Consider the following 27692-nt stretch of genomic DNA (forward strand, 5'->3'; position numbering starts at 1 on the left):
ATAGGGCCTAAGCATGAAAGATTTCGTGGTGGGAGAGATAATCAATTAAATAACTTCAGGTTAAAGAGAAAGATAAAGGTCGGTCCTCTAAACTCAGTTACCTTCTATCCAAATCCCTTCATTTTGGATGGATGGTGAGGATCGAGGAAAGGTTGGTCCTCATAATCAAATCCCTTCATTTTGCAAATGTAGAAATGATATTTTCTTCCCCTTAAATGGATAAAATCCCCCGCTTTAACGGTTACTGTGAGAATGGTTCACTGCTTGAGGATAAATTCACCCCCCTGTAACGTTTTTCTTTTCCTAACGGATAACGACGTTAAAAGGGAGGGATTTAATCCGTCCCGTCAGAGGGGGCAATTCTCGTATCTTGTGGGCCCAAATTAATTGATCTTCACCGTCCACATGGCGGCCTCATATTAGCCATGACAGAAGACACTCTCTCAGGGTATTTTCGTCATTTGAAGATGTAAATATGTAATAGTAGTTTCGTTAGTTTCAGTATCGTCGTTTCAAATTCAGATTCCACTCAACAAGCGTTCGTTCCCTCCTGAAACTAAAAAAATCTTTCTTCTCCCGCTAAACTCTGTCCCGTTTCTTATACTTTTCCCGGCGAAAAACTCCCCGCCGAAATGAGAATTTCCGAAATATCGCTGGAGATCCGTTCTAGTGAGTCCGAATCACAATCTCTGTTACTCAAAGAAATCGAAGATTCAATCAAAGAAGCTGAGCGCCTCACTCCCGAAGATCTCTCACCTGGAAAACTCTCCGGCAAGCTACAAAAGAGCCTTTCTCGACTAAATTCCTTCCTTCCATTGCCGGAATCAGGCAATCTACAGATTTGGAAGCTCAGCTACCGCCTCTGGAACGCATGTGTGGATCTCTCGAATAACATCGAGATTAGTTTCAGAAACGAAGAGAAGGCTAACCTCCGATCAAAGATCGACGAAGAACAGGCAAATCTCCGTCAGATCTCAGCCGATCTACTCTTTTTAGCTGGAAATGTCACCGGAATTCCATCCCCGGCCTTTAAATCGGCCTCGTTCTTCTACAGGACTGGTTTGATGTGGCACGATCTGAAGAAATTCGATCTCGCCTCGAATTGTTACGAACGAGCAACAGATCTGCTTTCAAAGATCGAGATCGATGATATTTCGGACTGCGAAGAGAGAAAGCTTCTTTTAGATCTGAATCTCTCGAGATCTCGAACGGCATGGGAGGTTTCCGAGAGAAATTTGGCTCTCACCGTGCTCAATCGATCCAAGAACTTACTATTTGGTAATCCAGAGAATTACAGAGCCCTAGCGGAACAGTATCTTGAGTTCGGCAAGTTTGTCCTATCGAGAGATGACAAATCTGCCATTAACGAAGCTCTGAAGCTGATAAACGAAGCCCTAGATCAGTGCGAGAAGGGATTAGGATTAGCTTCTGAGGGAGGATACAATGAAACCCTAACTCTGAAGAATCTGAGAGCGAAATCTCTTCGTTTCCTTGCAGCCGCTCATCTTCAGATGGAGGAATTCGAGAGAGTTTTGAAATGCGTTAGGGTTTTGAGAGACACGTGTGGGGCGGATCACACAAGCGTGCCATTTTTGGCGATGAAAGCGTGGCTAGGGTTGGGGAGAGTGGTGGAGGCTGAGAAGGAGCTGAGGAGCATGGTGGTAAATAAAGGAGTTCCTGAGGGCATTTGTGTTTCTGCTTTGGAAGCTTTTTTTCAAGGGGCTGGGGTGGCAGGGGCAGATGCGACAAAAGGGATTTTTTTGGGGATGCTTGGTAGGTGCCACGTCAGCGCCGGAACGGCGGTGAGGGTGGTGCAGAAGATATTGGCCGGCGGTAATGTTTCGGTGGTGGCGGAGATTGTTTCCGACGAGAAAGTGGTGGCGCTCTTCGCCGGCGGTGGGGCCAAGGAGAGGAGCGCAATGCACGCCCTCTTATGGAATAGGTCGGATTCTAACTTGCGCCTGTATGATCTGATCAATGTAGTTAGCCTACGGCCCTACGCATCCAAGAACTTCCTACCGCTTCTGTCTGTAAATTTTTCCTTGATATAAGAAAATGATATGAGCACAACCATACCTTAATAATTGCACAAAAGCAGCTTGTCGTTTTCTTTTCTTGGGAACTGTAATAACCCTTCACAATCACATCTCTTTAAATAATAAAAGACAAAGATGGGTCAGTGTAATTATCAAGATAGGGATTTGTGCAATTATTAAAAGATGGTAGTGCCGATATCAATAGTCTACTTTAAATAGTATTGTTAAGCAGCTTTATACTTTTATTCAGTGTCTATGTTATCAAACAGTGGAGCTGAGCATTTCCGATCAAAAGACTACGAGACGAGTGCAGAGGTGTTTGAGAAATCGATGCTTTATGTTCCTCATGACGTTGAAAATCGGATTCTCCGAGCAAAATGTTTCAGAGTCCTGTGTCTCTGCCACCTTGGACTCTCTCAGCTCGATCGAGCGGAGGAATACATCAACGAAGCCGAAAAGGTTATTCCGAAAAATTAGAAGCTTCCTAGAGAGTGAGATTTCCTTTAAAATATCATTTCTTTCTGACCTCTATGGCGTGTTTTCTCCCTGCAGCTCGAGCCAAACGTAGCCTGCGCTTTTCTGAAGGTATTAAATATATCTAGTGAATGATATTTCCACCGCTTGCTTTCTAGCATTTGCATCCCATATTCGGAAATGATATAAACACAACCATGTTTTAATAATTGCGGAGCTGTAATAAATTTTGACGGCTCTTTAAATATTAAAAGACAAGAAGGGTTAGTGCAAATATCAAAACAGGGTTGTGCTGATATCATTTCCCTTTAAGAATAGACATGATATCAGCACAACCGTGCTTTAATAATTTCACTAAACCATCTTGTCTTTTATTATTTAAAGTGCTGTCAAGATTTTTACTGTTCCTAAAAACTCTTACAAGCTAATTACATAGGAAAAGGCAAGCTGAATTTGTGCAAGTATAAAAACATGGTTGTGCTGATATCATTTTCGCTAGATATAATATAAAATGCAAAAGACACACCCTTTCCAGCCATTTCCTTCCGTTTTGTTTGCCTTTTCTGGAAATAAACTTCATTTTTAGGAAGAGAAATTATATTGGCACAACCATGTTTTAATATTTGCACAAACCCAGCTTGCTTTTTCATTTTTAAAGGCTTTGCAGAGCTTTTTGGGAACTGTAATAATTTTTTACAGCTCTTTAAATAATAAAGAGGAATGATAGATGCAAGGGCCGGAGAATAGATCCACGTTGTTTTTAAAGTCGTTTGAAAACCTGAATTGGGTTGCACTTAATGATGTGGATCTATTCAAGGGTCCTTCTCCATCTTTGCATCTATCATTTCTCAATAATAAAAGACAAGATGAGTTGGTGCAGATATCAAAACATTGTGGTGCTTATATAATTTCCCTACGCATTATCTAATCATCAGTTTACCAACCCGGAGGTTTCTGCTGACTGCAGTTCAAGATCTACCTGCAAAAGAAAGACGAAAAGGGAGCAATTAATCAGATGCAAACCATGGTAAGCTGCATAGACTTCAACCCTGAATTCATCATCCTCTCTGCTCACGAAGCCATGGCTTGCCGAGCTCTCCCCGTAGCTATCGCTTCCATATCCAATCTCCTCAACCTCTACTCCCCCGGAAAATTAATGCCAATGCCGGAAGTCGCCCTTCTCCGCAACCTCATCGCCCTTCTCTTCCAAAACCCAAACAACGAATCCGAGATCCTTAAACAAATGAAACGAGCTAAGACTCGGATGTCTGAGCTTGGAACTGAGCAATTCTTTGGAAAAGGAGCAGTCGGTAGCCGGGAACTGAGTTGGTTTGCGGGGGATTCGTGGAATATGGGGATAAAAACTGCAAGAGAGAATAAGTATGAATTTTGTGCTGAGTTTTGGGAGATGGCATCGGATTTTTATGGAGTGATGGAGGAAACAGATGCAAACCGCGCCATGGTTTGTAAATCGCTGGTTATTTGCGTTGCGGCCATGATCAATGGTGAGAAGCAGATGGGTGTCTCGTTGACGGATTCTGATGTGAGGAGAGGTCTCGAGTTGGTTGATAGAGCAGGAAAGGTGAGGTTAATTCTAGTGTAATAAAAACCTACGTAAGTTGCTTGCACTGAATTCTCTCGGTGCAAGAGAAAACTACGGGGATTACGGGAAAATCTCTCACGCCCATATTCGCCCTTTCTTACTTGGATTGTAGTGATAAATACACTAGAGGTGGCTGTCCCAAGTAAAAAAGGGGAGGGTACATATAACAGTTCCCAACCACTAGGAGTGTGGTCCCCGAATTTGGGAACATTTTTCTGACTTTGCCAAGATCTTTGATATTTTGTGATTTTTTTTATTAAATTAGAAATCCTAAATTTTTCTCATGATTTTAAAAGTTTATCAAATAATTATATTTTATTTTTTTATGATGAAAATATTATAAATTCATGTTATTATTTTTTGTTCTAATTTTGTTTTAAATTTTTATATGTTTTAATAAATATACAATTTTAAATAATTTTTTACAATATTTTGTTCTAATTTAAAATTGGAAATAACGGAAATGATTTAAAATATCCGAGATACACCCTTTTTAAGAAATCCCCAAGACATTTTTTTTTAGACATAGGAGATCCAAAGCAAAACCATTAAACCAATAAGGAAAATGTGAATGGTTCATATTATCAAATGTGGGGTCCACTATGCCGTAGTTGTCCCATCAATTACCTGCTTAGGCCATGTTTTAGAGATGGTTGGATCAAATAGGGCCCACATTCATGTTAGATTACCATTCTTCTAACCTGAATGTCCTAGTTGGGCCCACCATACCTGACCCGAACTATTATCAGCTTCTCTCAAAGTGGTGCCCCCAATCACTGTCCATGGTAGCAAAAACAGAGGCTACCATCTAACATGTTCCATGTTCTACTAGAAGATTGAAACACACTCCCCTTGCCTGCATGCAGATACTATCTTCGTTCTCGACCGCGGCTCAACTTGTTGAGAATCAACCAGCAATCCAACCCAGCTTCTACTTCTTGCACACCTTCAGTGCCTACGATCTACACGGGCGACTTGACGAAGCCCGCTCCCAACAGCTTCTCCTCATAAAAAACTTCGCCTCCTCAAGAACATGCACCCCACAAAACCTCCTCCACATGGGCCTCACAGCCTCTCGAGCCCCCCGCCCCAACCCCGAAGCCGCCCACTTCGCCCTCAACGCCTGCCTAACTGCCCTCCTCGCTGCCCCGTCACCCAACTACCAGACTGTCGCCCTTGCCATTCGGAAACTGATCACACTCGCCGGATTCCGGCAAGGCGATTCTGATGATGAGGCTTATAGTGTATACAGGCAGGCTTATCGGATCATGGTGGGGTTGAAGGAAGGGGAGTATCCGGTGGAGGAGGGGAAGTGGCTGGCCACTACCTGTTGGAACCGTTCGGTGTTGCCGGGCCGGCTTGGGCAGACGGAGGTTGCTATTAAATGGATGAAGATGGGGTTGGAGTTGGCCCGGCACTTGCCGGGCATGGATGGGTGTAGGGATTGCATGGAGAAGTGTCTTGCTAGTGTTGAAAAGGTTGGTGAAGAGATGAGTGAGAGTAGACATCACCAACTTGTCTCATGATGTAGAAGATATTTCGAATTTTTCTCTGTTTCTTTTTTCTTCAGTACATGTAGATTACGAAATTACTTAATAATAGTAATGGTGGTGCGGTTAAAACCTTACTGCATAATCTCAAATATGGCTGATACTGTTTATGAGTTATATTGCTATTGTAAAGAGAGGGCTTCTAATGCCAGAGGACGAGGTTTCTCTTGAAAAGGCATAGTTCAATCCCCGAATTTTCTTCCTCTGTGGGTTCTAAAGCAACCTTGTATCATTTGCAAGTTTGTAAAAGAAGAGAGGCCTGCAAGCTTGGATAGAATTGTCATTCTATGGGATATATTTCGATGTACTTACAGATCCAGCACATCCCGTTTCAAAGATAATTTGTCTTAATGGCTGTCGCAAAACAACAAAATGAAACCGGAAAAATACTACACTGCAACGGCTATAAACAAAATAAGTAAACAAATACCTAACCTTCTGGAAATCAGCACCTGAACAGATGAAAAAAGAAGAGAACATCTAACAACAGTCCATAACATAGAACAACGAAAAAGAGATTATGCGTAGGGATATATCAGTAACAATATAAGCTGTTCGTTAGAGAAGATGAGCACAGTTTGCTTCCCCGCTCGCAAACAAACACTTAAAATACATGAAAGAAAAGCTTCCCAACTATGCAGTACTCAGTCTGTCCATAATGGGTTAAAACTAAAAAGTTACCAAAAAGATCACAATCAGCTTTAGCTACTTTACTAGTGTAGATAAGGAGTTGGATACTGATACCCATTTCCATAGTAGCTTCCATGGCCGGGAGAGATATTATAGGTGGCTGTACCCAAATGCGAGGAGCCATAGTTGTCGGTTGGATACGCATAAGGCCTATCATACATATATGGGTATCTTTCTGGCCCTCTGTAGAAGCTGTTCTCATGGATGTTTGTGATGCGGGGCGCATAGTTGCCTCCATTGGCACGAGGCCTCTTTGATTGTGATTTTGCGGCTTCTGCTGCCCTTTTCTTGTCGGCCTTTGCTTTCTCAAGCTGGAGAAGCCGTTTCTGAAGGGGGTCGAGGGGGTACTGCTCCTCGAGTTTATGCTCTTCGATGCACTTGATGACAGCCTTGAGGGAAAATAATTCTCGTTCATTCGCTTCATTCTGAAGCACGAAGCACTACAGATTAGAACAGATTTGTTTTATAGACAAGTTATTCAGACAATCCAACACACATCATCATGAGGTGATAGCCCCATATCCTTTGATCCAAAGCTTTTACATTCTTACAAAAAATAAAAGCATAAAATACATGGAACCGTTACCATCTCCTCTACTGAAATTTCTTTCGATGTTTTTTTTTATGGAAAATTTCTTTCAAAGGTTAAGCGATATGATGCAGGTGCATTCCCGCTACAATGTTGCTGTCTGATTTTCAAGATGATTTTTTGACCATTAGATAGAAGATTCTGGAAAAATGGTAAACTAGGAAGTTGTAGCCTTTCTAAGATGTTTCCAATGAATATTTACACTCTTAATTTGGATAAGTGGTTAGTGAGTTATAGCTGTTTTAGTGGACTGTGTATGTTAGTTCCTAAGCTAGTCAATTCGATGGTTTTTTTTTATGGAAACTTTTTTTCAAAGGATAAGATATATGATGCAGGTGCATTCCCGCTACAATGCTGCTGCCTGGTTTTCAAGATGATTTTTTGACCATTAGATAGAAGACTCTGGAAAAATGGTAAACTAGGAAGTTGTAGCCCTTTCTAGGATGTTTCCAACGAATAAATACACTCTTAATTTGGACAAGTGGTTAGTGAGTTATAGCTGTTTTAGTGGACTGTGTATGTTAGTTCCTAGGCTAGTCAAAGTGTTGTGAGTTCCTAAGCTTTTCATCTTGTATTCCTCTATAAAAAGGATAGCAAACATCTGTAATGGCCATTATCGTTGAAGAAGAAAAGCTTTTCTAATATTTTGGCAAGAATTCTACTTCTTGTTCTTCCTCCAGAACCCTAAGGATTGCGTTTGTCGATCCAAACAGTATCAAGATACATCTGCTTGTTGGGGTTGTAACAACCATTTAAAAGATGTTATAAAGAGAAGTTTATGGTTGTCTGTCAAAAGAATGTCCATCTAAAAGAGTTTATAAAGAGAAGTTTATGGTTGTGCCTGTCAAAAGAATGGGGCAAGTATCAGTCTATAAAATGTAGAACATTCAATGCCAATTCTACTCAGCACCTATTAAGTGCATTACAAAAATTCCAAAGTATGGCTATAACCATAGGTCAGACTTGAATTAGTTTTTTTGCTGCTTAATTAACATCAGCCAAAACCAAGAAAAAGTTACTGATTTATTTAGAAAGATGGACTACAGAAAGAGTATTAGGCGCCAACCCAGACCATGTCAACTTGGCCGGGCCGGGTTATAAGTTGATGAGTGAGTTTCACACTGGTTTTATCAATCAAAAAGAAAAAGATAATGATGCATAGAACCATGCCTCCCATGGTTCTCCGAGTAAAACCTCAGCTGTAGCCATTTCTGTTTATCAGCTCTCGTAGTTAAAGGAATGCAATATCAGGGGGAACCATTACTAAATTTTGGCTATAGGAAATCACACCTGAGCAGATGGAGATGTGTTTCCTTGTTTGACTTGTGAGGCTTTCCTCGCCTCCTTGATGTAAGCTTTTAGTAATGGTACGGGATCAAATTGCTCTGTAAGTTGAAATGCAAATGCCAGGTTAACAGCCTCGATTTGCCTCCCGCCATTCACCAGCACTTCAATCACACCTGCAGAATCATGGGTAAAAAATATTCAACAAAAGGCTGAAGATAAATAAAAAGTAACAAAAAGTAAATTAACTCATAAATACAGAATAATCACCAGCAAAAGCATATTGTCACTTCTATATTTTCCCAAATCCCTTGAAAGTTCGAGAATATCCAGAAGAGAAAGGTGCAATAATGGAATCAATAATAACAGGATTACTGAAAAAACCCTGGATTCTAGAGCAGACATATCTCCCACATTTAGTTAACCATTGCAAATCTAAGCCATTATAAAAAAATAACAATGTATCATTGATTCATTAAATATTAAAGCACTCTGGAAATGATACTGAGGTCTTCAGCATCCCAACCAATTGCCGAACACAAGGCGCAGTTGAGTGTTGGTTATTTCTTCTAGCTGGTGATAATTAGCATTCCGGAATAAATGTATGCAAGGGTGTGGCAGGGTGATGTGTTAACCAAGGGGCTCGCCTCAAGGCGAGCACTGGGCATTGATGCACAAGCCTCAATTTTTATTTTTATTTTGTCATTTTCTGAAGAAATGAATTATAAAGAAAATCAGGTGATCACGAAAAGATAGAGTTTGGAATAGGAAACAAGATCCTTAATCATACAGCCATTACAAGCCAACAATAGAATAAAAGATCACATTAACTAGATATTTTGAGTCCTTGACTCAAGCAGTAGACTCACCGGTTTTTTAAATTTGTGTCTAAAGGTGACAGCAACTCATGCCAATAGAAGCACTTACCAGCTTGTCACTTGACTTTCAACAATTGATTGACAAGGACTTACAAAAATATGACGGTGAGCTTCCTTTGGGCCCTTCCACTTCAATAATCTATTCGAACATGAAAATCCAACACTCCTTTCTGGGTATTCCACGGGCTGCAGATGCAAATATATAGAGGAAAATAGTAGGTTTGGGCCCGACAGATCCAGTCGAATCCGGAGAAACTTGGTCTAGTTACATCTCACTGCCCAACGGGTTGACCATTACAGGATCCAGATCCAGAATCCACTTAGATATTTCGGCCAGGTCTGGACCAATGAGGCCCGACCAGTTAAATACAAATAGAATGTAATGACCAATAATGACCAAGAAGTTAAATACACACATAAGACAATTTAAATACAACTAATACAGTTCAATAATCTAGAATGTAAGGATATGGGACTTCATCTGTGATTTTATTGTCACAGATGACTGAGTTCTAAAAGCATTTCATCAATAGGAGTCCTCTCAAAGCATCAAGGGCCTTCAGTAACTAGCACTTCTCAGTGTTTCACAAATGAATCTTGAGGAAGTGATCCCCCAGTCATGAAAAATGACTTACTATAAGAATAGCCTATAAGCACATTTTCGATACCTAAATCAACCAATTCTGACATTACCAAAGCTTCAGCTTTGCAAAACACATTAGCAATGACTGTAACAACATTACTGTCATAACCACAGGTTCTGTGAGAAATAAAAAGTCACTCCCTTGAAACTTCTTAAAAGAACACTCGTTTTGGAGATTTTACTGAAAACAAGGAATTTTCAAATAGTGTACCACTTCTAGACAATTCCAATAGAATAAGTCTGTATCATATTCACATTCTTAAACAAGGAATATTTCCTGCATTGTTGAAATCTCAAAAAGAACAACTGGATACTACAACCCTCTACCGTTCTTATTTGATTTTTTGGGAAGACGGTGAGATAGGGAGTAAGAAAATAGAATTAAAGTACAGACATCTGTCAAGAAACAAAAGTAATGCAAAATAATATCTTGGACAAACAAAAATAAGATGCAGAAAATTTGAATCTGAGAAGCTAAACTAGATAATATCTGCAAAGGCTCAATGGGAAAATAAAAAACTAACCTGGCAATTTCTCAGACAGCCCAAGTGAGCGGCACAGATCAGCAATTTGACGGCGACGCGAAACGGTCGGAATGAGTTTGCATATCTCATCTTGATCAAATTCAGAAGCGATACCAAATGAGGCCACAAGCTGCAGAAACGCATGTGCTTCTAAGGAATTTCCACTGCTGGCATCAACATCAAGAACATCCAACGTTGGCTTCCATCGATCCGCAATTACTTTGGCTTGCTCTTTAATATCCGACGAGATCACTTGATTATCAGAATCGGAATTTGGATTGATGCTAGTTATCAATTGGCCCAAAGACTCCATCAACATGAGACAAGTTCTACGCAGGCCCAAAAGGTTTGAGTCTCTCTTCCCATCCAATGATGGAATTTCTACACGGTAAAAATCCTCCAAAGAATCCAAAACTAATTGGGCTGGGTCAGTTGCACTATTTAATGCAAATGGGATCTCCTCCCGAATGGCACCAAGATTTTTGCGGTTGTCTGAAATAAATTGATGGAGACCTTTTGCATCCATTTCTTCACATAGTTTTATCAGCTGAGGACGGGGTTTAACATCCATGCTCTCATTTTTTGTGAGCTTCATCACTTCTTCTGGCTTCATCACTTCTTCTGAGTAGACATCGGCTGCCTTAATATCTGATTTCTCTTCTACACTAGCATCAGAATTGTCATTGCTCATATCGTTAATTAGGGTTTCAGAAGATTCCTTCTTATATTTCTCGAGTGCATCCCCAATAGCAGAAAGGGCAGCGTCTCTTTTCTCTTGTAACCGTTCCAATGAAGCCTCCTCTTTGGCCACAACTACAGCCTTGCGTTTCTCTAACATTTCCCGAGCCTCTGATGCCTTGGATTCATACTCTTTTTGCTGATTTTCCAACTCATCAAATCTGTTCTTTAGCGACCTCTCAAGCCCGTGAAAATGTTCTTCAAGCTCTTTCCATTTCAAGTTCAGAGACACGGCTCTATGGCTTTCAAGTTCAGCAAATGCTTGTTGGAGCTGTTGTATCTTAGTGGTTGTGGAATCAATGAGCGTAGCGACTGACTGTGTATCGTCCATGTCTTAGGAGCCCTAGAAAAACAGAAAATGTATTCCATCAAATGTTATATGCCATGCAAATGCAACAGGAAAAGAAATTCCACAAATAAATTCATTCAGTGATGTTATGTCAGTGCGTAGGATGTGGCCAGCAGAGAGAATTAACTAAAAATTGTACTCAATCAAGGACCCACCCAAGGCAAAACTCAGTTGACACATATTAGACAATGATTAACCTATTGAGCTTTTGATTGTCTTGGCTGAGTTGGTTGAATTTTTTAAGGACTCAGCTATGTCACAAATATCTCTCTCGGGAATTTCTCGGAAAGGGAAAATCTTGGGATATATTAATCCTTTTTTTTTTTGGGTTTATATCGGGAAAACCGATAACATAAAATTACTTAAAAAAATATTAATTAAGAAAAATAAAAAATAAAATTATCATGTCAATCATCTATTTCTCATCCACACCCATGACAATCATACTAATCATCTATTTCTCATCCACACCTATGCATATTTGGATAATAATCTTAAAAATAAAAAAAATAGACACAAGATCATATCAATTCTCAAAGTCTAAAACATCAAATGACAAATATCAATCATAAAAGACTAGAGTCGTTGGTGTTGTCCTCGTTATAGTTGTCTCCCGCCTCAATGTAAGTAATGCCCTCAAGCACATGCACTGTGCTTGACTGGTTCCCTTTGTTTGATCTCCTACTCCTCCTCTGTCTTCTTCTTTTGAATGAGAGGGATTTCGAAGGCTTCTTGTAACGTACAAAGGAAATGAGGTCTTTCGAAAGAAAGTCCTATTTTCTTTTATACACAACTTAATTTGGATAAATCGCATGAATTGTATGAATCGTACGCTTTGCAATCGAATTGTAAGATTCAATAAAAAATCATAAGATTCATACAAATTAAGATTCAATCATGGGATTCAAATCGTTCTGCATAAAATTTGATTTGAATCGAAAAATCAAATCGTAAATCGTAAATTGTAAGATTTTCAAAACAATGACTATAATATTTATTATTTTTATGATATTTTTATGTTTTGGTTTTTCTTTCCCTTTTGGAGTATGACTAGGGATGCAACTCGGGTCGGGTTGGGTCGCCAACCCGAACCTAACCCGAAGAAGAATCTCGTCAACCCTAACCTGACCCAACCTCAACCCGAACCCGAACCCTAACCAAATAGTATAACCTGACCCGACCCGAGGAGAGAAGAAAGACAAATTAGAACAAGACAAATCTAGAAAAAAATATAAAAACCAAAGAGCTTGTCGCTCAGTTGGATCCGAAAACCCTTTGAAACCGGTAAAGCCCTTTTCTTCCCTGCAGAAAAATGTAATCCCAAATTAAATTAGGTCTAAAAGAAGAAAAACTGAAAAAAGGAAGAAAAAACCCTAGAAAAGAGGGAAAGCCAAGTTTTATTCGTGGTATCCCGTCAAAGGTATCTTCTTCATCTTCTTTCTCCAACGTAAGGACACATAGATTTTTTCCGTGCAGTATTGTATTTGGTCTCGCACAGATTTAGGAAGCTTCAAGAAGTTACAACACTGTGAGGAAAATAATGGCGGTTTTTCTTTTACACGTTTTGTTTTTTATAAACCCTAATAAATAGGATGCCAGCTGGATACATTACATAGCTGTACTCTATGCCTTCCCCCCTATACCCTTATTAAATATTTAATTTTGAAAAGGGCAATAGCCTTTCCTCACTGCAGCCGGTATTAAATATTTATTTTAGAAAGGAGAGCTCAATGAAACCATTATTAAATATTTAACTTGGGAAGGACAACAGCGCGGGATGCCTTTACTTTAAGGTCGCATGCTTTAACTTTAATTAGGCGGTCGGGTTGGTCGGGTTGCCTATGGCTCAACCCTAACCCGACCCGATTTATCTTTGGGTTAGAATTTCCCAACCCTAACCCAACCCGAGGTTCGCAAACTACAACCCAACCCGGGAAAATTTTCGGGTTGAACCCGTCGGGTTCGGGTTAGGCCCACCCGAGTTGCAGCCCTAAGTATGACTAACTGACAATCTCATGATCACCAAAACATCAAACCATGTTAAAAGGAATAATCTTCACATGTACTCAACATTAACATCAAAGTATCAAACCATATTAATGACTTTCTTTCCGGTTTTTTACTTAAAATAGTAACTCCCAATGTTTTGACTTTTGACCCACGACAAGTCATAATAAAAAACAAAAGTTTTAAAACTGGAATTGGAGGCACCTGTGAGCACTTGCCAGATGGGTCGGGGGCCTTTAAAGGTTACTCTTTGTGAAGAGACACTTGAATGTCACCTTCTCTTTGGCCCATTTAAGAGATGTGGCGGTGATCCTCCTGCCACTTGCAATCCTACTACAGTGTTACAATATCAGCCCCAAGGCCCTGAACTATCTGAGGCTTCTTCATCAAATTTTTTTTATCTCCCTCCCACCTTTTATTGTTGCCAAAATAGGTGACTTGGGCATCATGACAGATGTCTATGATGAACATGACTACATGGATCGCAATGCTAGAATGATGAAATGGGAAAACATGTTGATTCATGGAAACAATAGAACAAGCGCAAAATCAAGTCATTCCACACTTGAATGAATCTAAGTGATTAACAAAATGCAAGACAAGTTATTAAAATCACTGCAATAAAAAAATTGGACTGCAAAAGCACCAACGAATAAAACACACACGAAATTTTCACAATTCCAGTAAAATCAAGATTAAATGCCTATAAAACCCATTGCCACTAATTTACTCCCGGCCGTTAATCCGCCATCCTCAAAAGTCCCAAACCACGCAATGGATTCGTCATAATTCAAAAAAAAGAAGAAGTTTCAAACAACACAAAAAAGAATAACCCCAACCCCCCTACGCAGGGCAACAGAAATAGAATAATAATTGTGAGTTTCAAACTTAAATTTAGCCCAAAATAATAAATAATAAGCACATACGTCAATAAATGACATGGAGAAACACCGATAAGAAAAATGACACGGAGAGATAGGGTATTATCTGAAAAAGAGAATAAAGAAAATGTAAAAGCAAAGTTCCCAGAAACACTTAGTTCGGGGTGGGAAACACATTTTGAAAACAGAAGCAAAAGGTTAAAAAAAACATTAAGGGAATCATATGTGAACCGTGTGCGAAATGCGTGGGAAACACACTTAAAATGTGTGAGAAATGTATGAAAATCATTTTGCAGAAATAACACCAAAAAATGGAATGCATATTACAAAGGAAAACAAAAGAATATATAGCAACAAAAAATAAGTAAAAAACTATTAGAAAAATAAAATATGTAAAGAACATACATAGATTTCTATGTATAACTCTAATTTAAATAAAATACATATGAAAATTATAAATGCATGTATTTATGTATAAAAGGGTGTAGAACTTGAAATTAATAAATTTCAAATCTACAAACACATACAAAAATGTATGCAAATAGAAATTAAAAAAATATAGGATAATGAGATAATAGAAATAACTAAAATAAAAAAAAGCATACCTCCTTGTGCATTTCACTCACGTTTCGGAGCAATTTCCTACATATATTAGAAGCGCTTCTCACACACTTCATGTGCATTTCTTTCATGTTTCCCTTACATTTCACATGCATTTCTATGCTTCTCTATCTTTTCACAAGCATCTCTAATGTGTTTGAGATGTGTTGTCTAATATGTTTCTCATAGATTTCCTAAACATGCTAGGGTGATTTGATAATAAAATTAGAAATATTTCAAAAGAAAAGTAGAAAACTAACTTAAATATCTTCCAAAATATAACTTTCTGTCCTTAACCATTTCAAATTATAAATAAGTCCTAATTTAACCATTCTACTTCAACTTAAACTTCTTCAATACAAAATAGAAACTCTAGGAGCTTCAATAAACTTCATTTTCTCCAAAAATACGGGTGTTCTAAATTCATCCTAGACAAAATTATTCTCCAATTTTTGGCTCGAAGAACCTATGGATCTGTGTTGCATCACTACAGTTGGGACTGTAATAATTAATGCTCTATAAATTTATAATCTCTTATATCTTATTGCTCAAACCAAGAACCAGCATAACAATTTTTTTTTTTTGAACAGTGCCAACATAAAAAGACTAATAATTTATACTCTCTTATTTCTAAAATTTAATATAAAAATCCAGTGATATAAGATATAAGAGAGTACCTTAGGAAGCGTTGTTCAATGTACATAAAAGTGAACAATAATGCTATTCAAAGTAGATACTATATGTGAGCACATAGTAAGCATTCTTCAGCCTTTTCAGTGGAATTCATTGTGGTAGCCACAACAGCTACCACAATCTAGCGTGGCAGTGGCAATCACTCCAATGACAGACATAAGTAGAGCAGCAACGCCAAACTTCCCTGGCAATGGAAGTAGGAGGGTGACAGGTTTTTTCTTGCCAAGCAGACAAGTATAAAACCTTGTGCACTAGAAGTGTGTGCAGAGCAAGGACAAAGAATTAGATCAAACCTTGTGCACTAGAAGTGTGTGCAGAGCAAGGACAAAGAATTAGATCAGGGAAGGGCCACTTGGCTAGGGGTAAGCAGGTGGTGATGGACAACACCTATCACATGATTAATTCTTTCTAATACCATACATAAAATGTGGCCATCAACAATATTAATTAATAGAGCCCCAACATGTACCTTTCTAACAATTTGGAAAACTCAATTTGCACTTGTTTTTGGTTGTACAAACCCAACCCAGAAAGAACCCACTAGAAACCCTAAAAACGGACCTCCTAAACTCCCAAAACATGAAAAAATGAGACCCCATAGTTCCAACTTGAATAAGCAGGGGCCACTAAATAGAAAATAATGAGTCCCTAGGATGACATCATGATTATGTCACTTATTAGGTTATTTTTCGACCTTTTTTCCACAATAGAACTATTGGCTTTTGGTCGACCCCAGCTTATTTACCAAAAAAAAATAGAACTATTGCCTTTTCCTTCTTTGCATTGGGAACAATTTTGGAGTCTGCGTTGCATCAATTTCCCTCCTACAAGGAAGAATTTGATTGCAACGATTTTATTCACGCATAGTCTTAGAGATATTTATTCAGTCATTGTAATTCCTTCATGGGAACCCATGATGTTTTGGTCATTAGCTTGTCTCCCCACTTTGCAAGGGATTGATTATCAGTGCTGCCTGACATGTAAAATAGTTTTTCCACATAAAAAAAATGAATTCAACGTCTTCAAAGGTTTTCTTCAAGAGTTAATTACCCAGACCTTTACTTCATCTTCAGCTTTGTTGGCTAATTGGTATCTTGTTAAATATTCATCAAGGTTGGCCACATGAAAGATTGGACTAGTATTGAGATCATGCTAACTGGTCACTTTTATTTTTCATTGTTATCTTCAACCATTTTATGCCCATGCATTCGATATTTTCTGCATAGCATCTTGGCTTGTGCTTGGTGGATTATTACCAAACAAATGAGTCAAGTCGAGCACATCATTAGTTGTGTTACCGTAGGCCACCTCAAATAGTGTAGGTCCATTAGCTTGATTCACCAGATTGCTATACAGATACTCAACAAGAGATCATATGGTCATAGGAAGAGATGAAAACGCCTGCTAAGCTTCTCATTGACTTTACCAAGCTTCAGTTAATCACTTTGGTGTGTCCATTAGAATATAATAAATGCAAGAATACTGGAGCCTGGTATCTAGCTTCTTCCATTATGAGCCCCAAATAGCTCACAAACTTCACATCTCTGTCCGAAAAAACAGATTTTGGCAAATTATGCAAACACATCGAGAAAAACAAATAGCAATATAGGCTGTGTCTATGGGTCTCTTGCATGCGATAAAAAGGGCCATTTTTTAACCATTCCTCAACAATCAGAATCAAATTGCTACCTAATGGAGTCAACGTTATACTAAACCCAAAATCCTGGGTAAAAAAATTGCAAGTTGATTAAGGAACTAGAAAAGGAATATGTGGTCCATCATTCTAAGCGTTCCTTTGAAAATTCGGCATATCAAGCACAATTTCACAATTCCCTCCAGCTCATGGGACGTAGTCGAGGCCAGCGAGCACTGCCTTGGTTCCTTCCCACTGTTGTGATAGTCTTGTCACGACCAATATATCCACCAAGGAACGTCTCAAAAAATATATATATATCCACCAAGGAAGACTGCCCCCATGCAACACTAATAATTTGTTTTCTTGAGGAAATCTTTAGAATGGGCAGTGAACCAAGAGAAAACCATACTTCAATATAAAGCGATGATTTTGATCACCTGACACTCGTAACCATAGTTGCCGGAAACTCCTTGCGCGGGTGGGGAACCCGTTTCCCTTAAAACGCGTTTCTCGCGGGTGGGAAACTCGTTTCCCCTAAAAGGTGGGAAACACGTTTCGGAAACGTTTCCGAAACATGATACAAAATTGGAGAAATGTTTCCGAAACGCATGGGAAAGGCATTTCAGAAACGTTTCCGAAACATGATACAAAATTGGAGAAATGTTTTTGAAACGCTTGGGAAACATATGAGAAACTTATGTAAATAATGTGTAAACACGTGATAAACTTACGCAACACTCGTAGAAAAAGCATGTGAAACATGTGTGGAACTTACGAAAATCATTTTGGAAAAAACACATAAAAAATTGTGGAATAGATAGTAAAATGGAAAACAATCGCATATATTGTTATAAAAATAAAAAATTAGAAAAATGAAATAGAAATTTGAAATTAACAAAATTTGAATCTACAAAACCACATATTTTGTGATTTCCTTGTGCTTCATTTGTGTTTTTTCTATCGTTTCTGAAACACTTCTAATGCGTTTCCTAAGACATCTATCATACGATTTTCTATTGTTTTCTCGTTTCTCGTTTCCCATTTATTTTTTTCTTTCATGCGTTTCCCGTTTCCATTTTACGTTTCGTTTCCCACCCTGGTAACTATGCTCGTAACACTTCCTAAGAATAAGCCTTTTTGAACTTCAAACCGAGTGATGCACCCAAAAAGGGTCACCCTCCGATTCAAAGCATCGACCACATGGTCCTATACTCTGATTTATGTCTGACCACTATTATGAAGAAATGAACACTATGTATGGAAAAAGTTCAATTCCAAATGAGAGTTAAGATACCAAATTGCCCCGTGATCTGAGTACAGGAAAGAACTGCCTGGGCGAAATGGTTCATCACATTCCATCTCCAATGCATTGATGGATTATGGAAATGCTAGTAGAAGTGATTCTATAATTTGTCGTTTCAGAAGCTGAAAATCTTAGATTATTAGTCTAGACGAAATGGTTCATTCGCCAAGCATTGTATAATCATCGCAATAAGGTTCATGAAGTTGCGGATGAACCTACTATAGAAAGGTCACATCACAACTACAAGTCCATGAAAACTCCACACTTCACTGATATTTTTCGGGATTCAGCCACTCTACAATTTCCCTTATCTTCTCCCAGTCCACCTTGACCCGTTCAATAGATAGAAAACCAACAACATGACAAGGTTTTGCAAAAGGTAGAAACCATCGAATCTTAGAAACCATGACAAAACATCAAATTTTCTGGACCAATATCATTAAAAGAAGGCAGTACAATTGTTCTGACATTTGTTGTTTTCAATGAGCTAGCAAAAAATCCCCCAATTATGGGTACCTAAACACACACAAAAATCCTCAAATCAGCATAAGGCAAAAGCCCTATTCACCTAGAAGTTAAGAACCACTACAAAAACATCCTACCACAATTACCATGCCCAGAAAACCCAGAACCAAATTAGCAATCTTCCCAAATTCCCCCAATTATAGATACCTAAACACACACAAGAAAAAAAAAATCTTCAAATCAGCACAAGGCACAAGCCCTATTCGCCTAGAAGTTAAGAACCACTACAAAAACATCCTACCACAACTATCACGCCCTAAAAACCCAGAACCAAATTATCAATCTTCCCAAACCCATACCTGAAAATATACAAGACGCACTTTCCAAACAAAACCAAAGAAAACCCTGATCCCTAAAGAGTTCAGAATCAGAAACCAAAAGAACAACCCACAACCATCAAACCCCTCAAACCCGTAACCAAATGATCAATCTGTCCAAACCCAAATCATATAGAGCCTGTTGCTTCATCAAACCTAATATTAATTTATCAGTTTTTTCTGTCACAAACTGACTTCTAAGATGCCCTAGGCTGCATTTACAGCCCTAATTCACCACAAAACATGATCCAATTACAGATAACAAAATAAAAAACAAAAGAATACATCGCACCACCACAATACACGACGTAAACCAACAAACCCTACTCAGTTAAAAATGATTTTGAATAAGTGCGAAAAATTAATCCAGCAAGCAAACCCTATTCAGCAAAAATGATTTAGAATAAGTGCAAAAACACATCACCCATGACCACCAAAACCCTAAAATGCGAGAACCAAACAATCAAATTTTAAAAAACCCAAGTCATAAAAACCCTAATCGCCTACGAAAAACACAAAAATACCCAAACCACAGGTCTACAACTACCAAAGACTGAACCTTTACAAAACCTTGACTAAGTTATCAACCTTTTAAAACCCAAATCATAAAAGAGAAAAAAATTAAACAATTAACCCATTTGATATGGTCACAAACTAATACGAATTGGCCAAAAGCTCCTCCAATTACAGGTACCCTAATGCGTAGGAAAAGGAAAAGAAAGCTGAAGATGAAAGGTAACTTACAGTTGTTAAAGGAATCTGAAGGTGGTCAGTGAAATGGCGACGAGAGATTGAGTGTGTAAAACGATCCGACAACATCAGAAAAAAGGAAAACACTGGTTTTTGGTTCGAGACTGTTTTTATAAGCGAGGGCAAGATAAAGTCCTCTCTCTAACTCTAAAATATCAGGTATAATGAGACTCTCAAACCAGTGTTTTGGGTAGGAAAAGACTAAAATGGCCCAATTTCTTTTACATTTTATGTGTAATGATCTAATGAGATAGATGGGGCCTGCTTTGGTTTCCATCAGATTCAGGCCCAATGGCGATCTTATCTTAAGCAAACGTACTGTTTTATCTTCGTATGCAGACCATTGATTTTTCATGCTCTTAATTGGATGATTAGGACATGTCTAGGCAAAGGGAGCTGATATATTGGCCCCTTTTTCTAATTTTCTTATTTGTGATTCAACCTGAACAAAAGAGGTTGGGTCGGGTGAAGTTCGGGTCTGATTTCAACCCGACCCGAGGGTAACCCAACTTTTTTTATTTTTTTTAAGCTTAAAAACTCGGGCAGGGTCGCATTGCAGTCGGGCCGGGCCATGCCTAGTTCAGGTTGGGAACAAGGGTTCCTCGGGTCAGGTCAAGTTGGCCTCAACCGGACCCGAGTTGCACCCCTCTCTAGCACACTAGAGGGGGCTGTACTAAGAAAAAGGGTGAATAAGGGAGCTGTCCTAAGTAAGAAAAAGGGGTGAATATATCATTTCCCCTTTACTATCATTACAAAAATTAATCAATGTATGTTACAGCCTAGTTCAATGAGTCAATATTAACATATTTGTTCTAAAAATTAATAAAATACAAATTAATAAAATACCCACATAAATGATTATAAATTATATCATATAATTAGTAAAAGGGAGATGATATTTCACTCCCTCTGCATTACGCATGCGCTCCCCTTATAACGTGATTTGATGTGAAAAATGGGCAACTTTAATGCTTTTTGACGTCAAATCGCGTCATAAGGGGAGAGCATAGGTAATACAGGGGGTGAAAATATCACCGCCCTTAGTAAAATAAGCTTACAATTTACATTAATACCTTAAGGAAGAAAAGACACGCATAGCCGAGTTCCACCTTCAAACACAAGTATTCATGCGGCACATAACCAAGGTTCACCTTCTAACATAAGTATTGAATTTTATATGAGTAGATAAACCCTAGAAGCCTCACAAAATCATGCCCTAAGCATACAATAATAGTGTTCAAATAGCTAGAAAAATAAGCTGTGTTTTCTTGGAGTAAGGTATAAATAAGCCGGCCATAGAAAGGAGGAGGAATGAGCATCAACTGTTGTGAACAGCTTGATTATTGGATGATCCTAGCCCTTGATCCATCAAACTTCTTTTAGGTTTCCTACATAAAGATCTAAAACATTGCATTTTCTTCATCCTTTATCTTAAACATGAGATGTATGTTCAACAAGGAACTATGACTATATGACCTGCCTCATGGTGATCTATAAGAACAACGGTCTCCATTGCACATGTGCTTCCCAATGTAGGACCTACAAATTACGTCTTAATCACTATCCCTTTATTTATATGTTTTCTTATAATTCAAATTTAAGCTTTTATATGAAGATCCAAGCCATTCATTTGCCGGGCCCTTACTTAAGTAGGCTACGCTAGCTCCAAAAATCATCTCCATAGGTTGCTCCTAACCCTCGATCTGAAGATATTTCTGTAATGTTACATCCCCCAATAGATCATAGGATTATTCTATGGGAAGAAAGATTATCTGAACACGGCATAAGTTGGGGCCAACAAATGAATGGCTTGGATCATCAAACCATGTGGACCCCACATTACTTGTAAAAATTAACTGTTCAAGTGCATGGGTATTTTTAAATTAAATACCACAGCCTAGCATAATTTAGTCAGTATGTCAATCCCTTCCAAAATGACGCGGATTCTTACGTTGGAAGTTTACCGCCAGAATTAATGAACAACATACGTTAACGGCTGAATTTTGAATACCAATGAACTTAGACACGACTTGCTTTGAGTTTTGGCTACCTAAGACTAAGGTTTCCTTGCTATAAAAAGACCCTAGCTACTATATATTAACTCCCAATATCCAATCATTCAAATCAAAGCCCTCCCACTAAAGCTCCAAATTCTTCTCTACAATGGCAAAAGGACTCATCAATTGGGTTATCTCTCTTCTCTTCCTCTCATTTTCTTTCCTCCAACTCCAAGCGAATGGCGACCTCAATGTCGAAGACTTCGGAGCTAAGGGAGATGGGCAGACCGACGCAGGCCAAGCATTCCTCAAAGCCTGGGCTTTAGCTTGTGAATCAACCACGCCGATGACAATCTATGTTCCGCGTAAGAGATATCTGTTGCGCCCTGTCGTTTTCCAAGGCCCTTGTAACAATACTAGAATAATCTTCAACATGGAGGGGATTTTGATGGCTCCTGATTACAATGCAATGGGCACCATTGATACTTGGCTCATGTTTGATGATGTCGAGGGAGTATCCATTATCGGTGGTTACCTTGATGGCCAGGGATCAAGCTTGTGGGCTTGCAAGGCTTCTGGCAAAGTGTGTCCCTCCGGATCAACGGTAGAAATTGGCACTATTGTGTCTTCTAATTCATACAACCAGATAACACAAGTATACTTAGATTTTCTTTCAAAAATGACAAATATGTTCAACAAGTTTGTGATTTGGAGAACTAAAGATTAAATTTAGAGATCGTTTTTTAGTATTAATCTCGGTCCCTCGCAACAAAGAAAGGGTGATTTCTGGGTAACACTAGCCAGCCTTTCACTTTTTTTGTGAAGGGTTAAGATTAAAAAAAACATGTTTTTTCTTTGTAAGATTAATCTCATCCCTCCACATAAAATTGAGAGGCTGATTTCTTGGCGATGCACTTATTCACGACTGTGGTGAAACAACCTCTTAAGTTTATTTTATGATTACAAAAGAAGAAGAAGAAGAAATTCAATCTAATCACATTGTAAGAGTTCTTTCAAATGCAGTCACTTGCTTTCAACAACGGGAAAGATATAGAGGTCAATAACTTGGTGTCGATAAACAGCGAACTCTACCACATTGTGGTCATCTCGAGCCAGAATGTAACTTTGCAGGGTGTTGTGATCCATGCGCCGGGTGACAGCCCAAACACGGATGGAATACACATAGAGCAATCCACGGATGTGCGTATTCTTAACACTGGTATAAGAACAGGAGATGACTGTATCTCAATAGGACCAGGAGCACGAAACCTCTGGATTCAAAAGATTGCTTGTGGCCCAGGCCATGGAATAAGGTGAGAGAGTCTACCTTAATTACCTTCACAATGCATGCATTTTCTTATGGGTTTGGTTGCAAGTGGGTTTTTGACCGACCCTCATTTGGGTAATGACACTCTGCAATAGGAAACTGCTTTAGTTGACAACTAAACACTACTTACCGCTACTCCACAAGGAGACTACTTCTCTCCTATTACAGTTGTATTACTTCAGTTCTAATTCACCACTACTCTACGAGACGACTATGTATAGAAATGTCTGTATTATATAACTCGAAGTGTGTAACTGCAGTAACTTGATGTATGTTGGCTAATGTCACAGTATTGGTAGCCTGGCAAAATCATTGGATGAGAAAGGGGTGGAGAACATCACAGTGAAAAATGTGGTGTTTAATGGAACACAGAATGGGTTTAGGATCAAAGCATGGGCAAGACCCAGTAATGGGTTTGTGATGGGAGTTGTCTTTGAAGGTGCACTCATGATCAATGTCCAAAACCCCATTGTTATCGACGAAAATTACTGTCCTCGGAACGATGGTTGCCCTAATCAGGTAACTCAAATTGGCAATCCAACTCAAACTCAGTTGCAGAATTTTAATAAGATTTAATGATTATATATTTCTTTCTGAAAATCAGAAATCAGAATAATTTCAAATTTTATTTTGTTCTTTGTTGAATGATACAAGTTGTTTGTGATCTGCTGAGCTACAACGATGTTTTTTTGTGCAGACTTCAGGCATTAAAATCAGTGGGGTGACATACCAAAACATCAAGGGAACGTCGGCGACTAAGATCGCCATGAAATTTTCTTGCAGCGCAAGCAACCCGTGCAAAGGGATTGGATTACAGGATATTAATCTCACGTTTTTTGGTGAACAAGCAGAATCATTTTGTCAAAATATAGAGGGAACTTCTCAGGGTGCAGTCATGCCACCGAGTTGTTTATAGAACACATATTACTGTAGAAATACACAAGAATGCATTCTTTCTTCATTCTTGATCAATATGGCAATTGCCCAAGAAACGAATAGTAGTAAAATAACAAAAAAGTGTCACTAAGGGAAGATCTTTTTAAACTGTCAACAAACCTTTCAGCTTTCACAACTCAGGATCATCGCCCTAATTATACTATAATCGGGTGACCCTTTCCTTTAATCAAGGGTGATGAGAAAAGAATTCTCTCTTAGGTTTCTCTAAGCCATTGATTGTCTTCACATTCCCCAATTTTCAGGTGGGATGCCCTTCTGCATGGCCTGGACTCACTATGTGTTAGGCCTAAAATCGGTAACAGGTTATGGTAGGGCTGGGTGGTCCGGGCTAACGAGCCACGACTGAGGGGCTGGTTGAGTCCTGCGCTGCACAGAGTACAGACAAGAAAGAAAAGGGGTCAGAGGACCAACCCGGAGTGATACTCCGGACGGGCGCTTCGACACTCAAGTCAGTATGAGCAGGAGTGCAGAGCAATGTCAGAGCAAAAAGCTTAGAGTTTTGGTTCTCAGATTTTCAGGACCCTCACCTTAGCACAAGTGAAGGCTATTTATAGTGATTCTGAGCCACCTGTCTAGGACAGGTGGTAGTTCTGAGCCAGGTGGTGGCCTCTGTATGGACCAGGTTTCATACCTAATAAAGGCAGGTGGAGGTCCCTGATTGGTCCAGGTGTCACACCTAGTGGAGACAGGTGTTGGCCTTCCAACGGTCCTTGTGCCAACGGTCCTTGTGAGGGCCACGTGCCAGAAGCTAATTGGATGCTGAGTTCGGATTCCATCAGTGCTGAGTCCGGACCCTATCAGTTGCCCCCTGGTTCTTCAAGCCATGAAAGTGGCTAGAAGAAGCAAAGAGAAGGTAAAGACAGCGTCGGGCCGGCCTTAAGACCTCCAGGCAGCTGAGGCCGGGCTCAGACGCAGCTAGGGGAAATAGTGGCTGGACAGGAGACTCCTGGCGCCCTGGCCTGGCCTTGGCGTTTGGCCTGAAGGAGTACGGCCGGGCAGAAGGTTGAGTCCTGCGCTGCACAGAGTACAGACAAGAAAGAAAAGGGGTCAGAGGACCAACCCGGAGTGATACTCCGGACGGGCGCTTCGACACTCAAGTCAGTATGAGCAGGAGTGCAGAGCAATGTCAGAGCAAAAAGCTTAGAGTTTTGGTTCTCAGATTTTCAGGACCCTCACCTTAGCACAAGTGAAGGCTATTTATAGTGATTCTGAGCTGTAGACACCCCATTTTGCTCTACCTTAATCGATAAAGAAATTAGGGTTTGTTTTCCGTCGGTTTTCCAATGTCTTTCTTTCCCGCATCCGTTTGTTACATTTCTAAATATTTTTGGTCGTTTCCGTCGTGTTTCGTATTTTCCCGCTAAATGTTGAGAAGGATTATTCAGAAAAATCTAAACCAGAGAGAATTGGGACCCGTTTGGTGGGCCCGCATTGGGTGCTTCGATTAAATTTGGATCGAGAAAGTTGGACCCATTTGGTGGGGCCGCATGATGCATTTTGATTAAATTCGGACTCGTTTGGTGGGCCCGCATTGAACATTTGTTTAAAATCGAATCAACCGAGGGCCCACATTGTGGGGCCCGCGTTGTGGGGCCTCAGTGGGGCCTCTTGTGAGGCCTCTTATGAAGAGCAATGATGGTAGCTCTCCACTAAGACAACATGATGGGCCCTCCACTAAGAGCAATAATGATGGACTCTCCACTAAGAAACATGATGGGCCCTCCACTAAGAGCAATAATGATGGACTCTCCACTAAGCAACATGATGGGCCCTCCACTAAGAGCAATAATGATGGACTCTCCACTAAGAAACATGATGGGCCCTCCACTAAGAGCAATAATGATGGACTCTCCACTAAGAAACATGATGGGCCCTCCACTAAGAGCAATAATGATGGACTCTCCACTAAGAAACATGATGGGCCCTCCACTAAGAACAATAATGATGGATTCTCCACTAAGAGGGACAACATGATGAGCTCTCCACCAACATATCTCTCTCTCTCTCTTTCTCTCCCTATATATATCTCCCTTCCCATCCATAAGAGAGAGGAGAAAAAAAAAAGAAATTTATCTTCCATTATCTCTTTCTCTTCCATTATCTCTTCCAACCACTCCCTCCATCATTTTCTCTAAGATATTCTTCTTCCATTAATCTTTTCAAATCACTCCCCAATCCCTCCCTCTAAGAGAAAGCGAAAGACGGCGGATCGGATCGGCGGCGGCAAGATCTTCACTACAGGTAGGTGCATTGTTCTCGAAATATTTCCGTATTTTTCCGAATTATTCTGATTTTTTCCGCAAATTGTGTTTTAAAAATGGAAAACTCTTCAAAAAACATCTTTTGATGAAGAAAAATTAAATTATATACCAAACAGATTCTAAAATTAATGAAATTTCGTGGGAAAATAATATGTTACTGATTCATTTTACCATGAATTTTTAAAGATTTTTGGAGTTTATTTGGTATATTATTTAATATTTTCTTTGAAACTTATCAGATTTTAGGAGAATTTTTACTAACATCAGATCATCATTAAAATTCATAAAATTTTTACAGTAGTCTTATCTTCCATATTACTTGTTACTGTAAACTTTTCGTGTGATTTGGATCTGTTTTAATATGGGATGTAGTGTTAATTTATAATCTGGTCTGGAAATTGTAAAATCCGAAATTGGTAGTAAATAATTTCTAAAATTCATGAAAATCTCACTGCATGCTATTTTGATTCATATAGTATTTCTGTAGAAATTTCATAGAATTTAGAGTTATATTTCTACTAGTTTATGTGTTAATTGTGCAATCTGGACATTTAATGGTTTAATCAAGATTAAATGTGAATTTAATGTAAAAATATGCAAAACTCATCCTGTAAGCTACATACATTTTCATCTTGCTGCTGTAGAAATTTCAAATCATTTCGAATTTATTTGCAACAATTTCACTTGTAAAACCGCTCATATGCTTAAAATTGATAAAATCCATGGAAAATTCGAAATTAATTGAAAATCATATAAAAATTCCTAAAGAACTTTAAAATTCTGTCACATGTTCACTCCTTAATCCATTGAAACAGAAATTTTAGGATCTTTAGATTTTCCTGGAAAAATGGCCCGTGCATCCATAATCGTATCCCAATTGCAACTTGATCTTTGACAATTTGAATATTTAAGTTATAGCATGTTGTTGGCTCCGAGGTTAGTGTCCACGGAAATCCTGAGATTCTGCCAGGCAATAAGATGCTATAACCTAAGTATTAAATTGCACAAGGAAAGAGCGCACGATTCCCTCCTTTGGATGCCATTCAAGGCCGAAATTGGTGAACCCTAGAACCATTGGTA

The 27692-nt window shown here is 39.1% G+C and overlaps 3 protein-coding genes across 3 annotated transcripts; 2 read left to right on the forward strand and 1 right to left on the reverse strand.

Annotated features, from left to right (window-relative positions):
• Window positions 1-501: 501 nt before the first annotated feature.
• On the forward strand, window positions 502-5796 carry ATSPO22 (Tetratricopeptide repeat (TPR)-like superfamily protein). The gene is made up of 5 exons (XM_077396839.1): window positions 502-1942; window positions 2306-2495; window positions 2589-2621; window positions 3478-4092; window positions 4980-5796. Exons 1-5 carry the CDS (start codon window positions 633-635, stop codon window positions 5637-5639), a joined length of 2808 nt encoding a protein of 935 aa, XP_077252954.1. The 5' UTR covers window positions 502-632; the 3' UTR covers window positions 5640-5796.
• Window positions 5797-6142: 346 nt separating this feature from the next.
• LOC143892318 (FRIGIDA-like protein) lies at window positions 6143-20221 on the reverse strand. Its single transcript, XM_077396841.1, has 4 exons — window positions 20065-20221; window positions 10272-11352; window positions 8233-8402; window positions 6143-6778 (listed from the first exon to the last, which is right to left on the reverse strand). Exons 2-4 carry the CDS (start codon window positions 11338-11340, stop codon window positions 6377-6379), a joined length of 1641 nt encoding a protein of 546 aa, XP_077252956.1. The 5' UTR covers window positions 11341-11352; window positions 20065-20221; the 3' UTR covers window positions 6143-6376.
• A 2012-nt stretch (window positions 20222-22233) lies between these two features.
• On the forward strand, window positions 22234-24396 carry LOC143847038 (polygalacturonase-like). Its single transcript, XM_077355707.1, has 4 exons — window positions 22234-22671; window positions 23091-23380; window positions 23685-23913; window positions 24092-24396. Exons 1-4 carry the CDS (start codon window positions 22234-22236, stop codon window positions 24308-24310), a joined length of 1176 nt encoding a protein of 391 aa, XP_077211822.1. The 3' UTR covers window positions 24311-24396.
• Window positions 24397-27692: the final 3296 nt, after the last annotated feature.

Source organism: Tasmannia lanceolata, unplaced genomic scaffold (assembly GCF_043159265.1).
Source record: "Tasmannia lanceolata isolate RefF3 unplaced genomic scaffold, GAP_Taslan_0.1 ptg000015l, whole genome shotgun sequence".
Taxonomy (NCBI): Eukaryota; Viridiplantae; Streptophyta; class Magnoliopsida; order Canellales; family Winteraceae; genus Tasmannia; species Tasmannia lanceolata.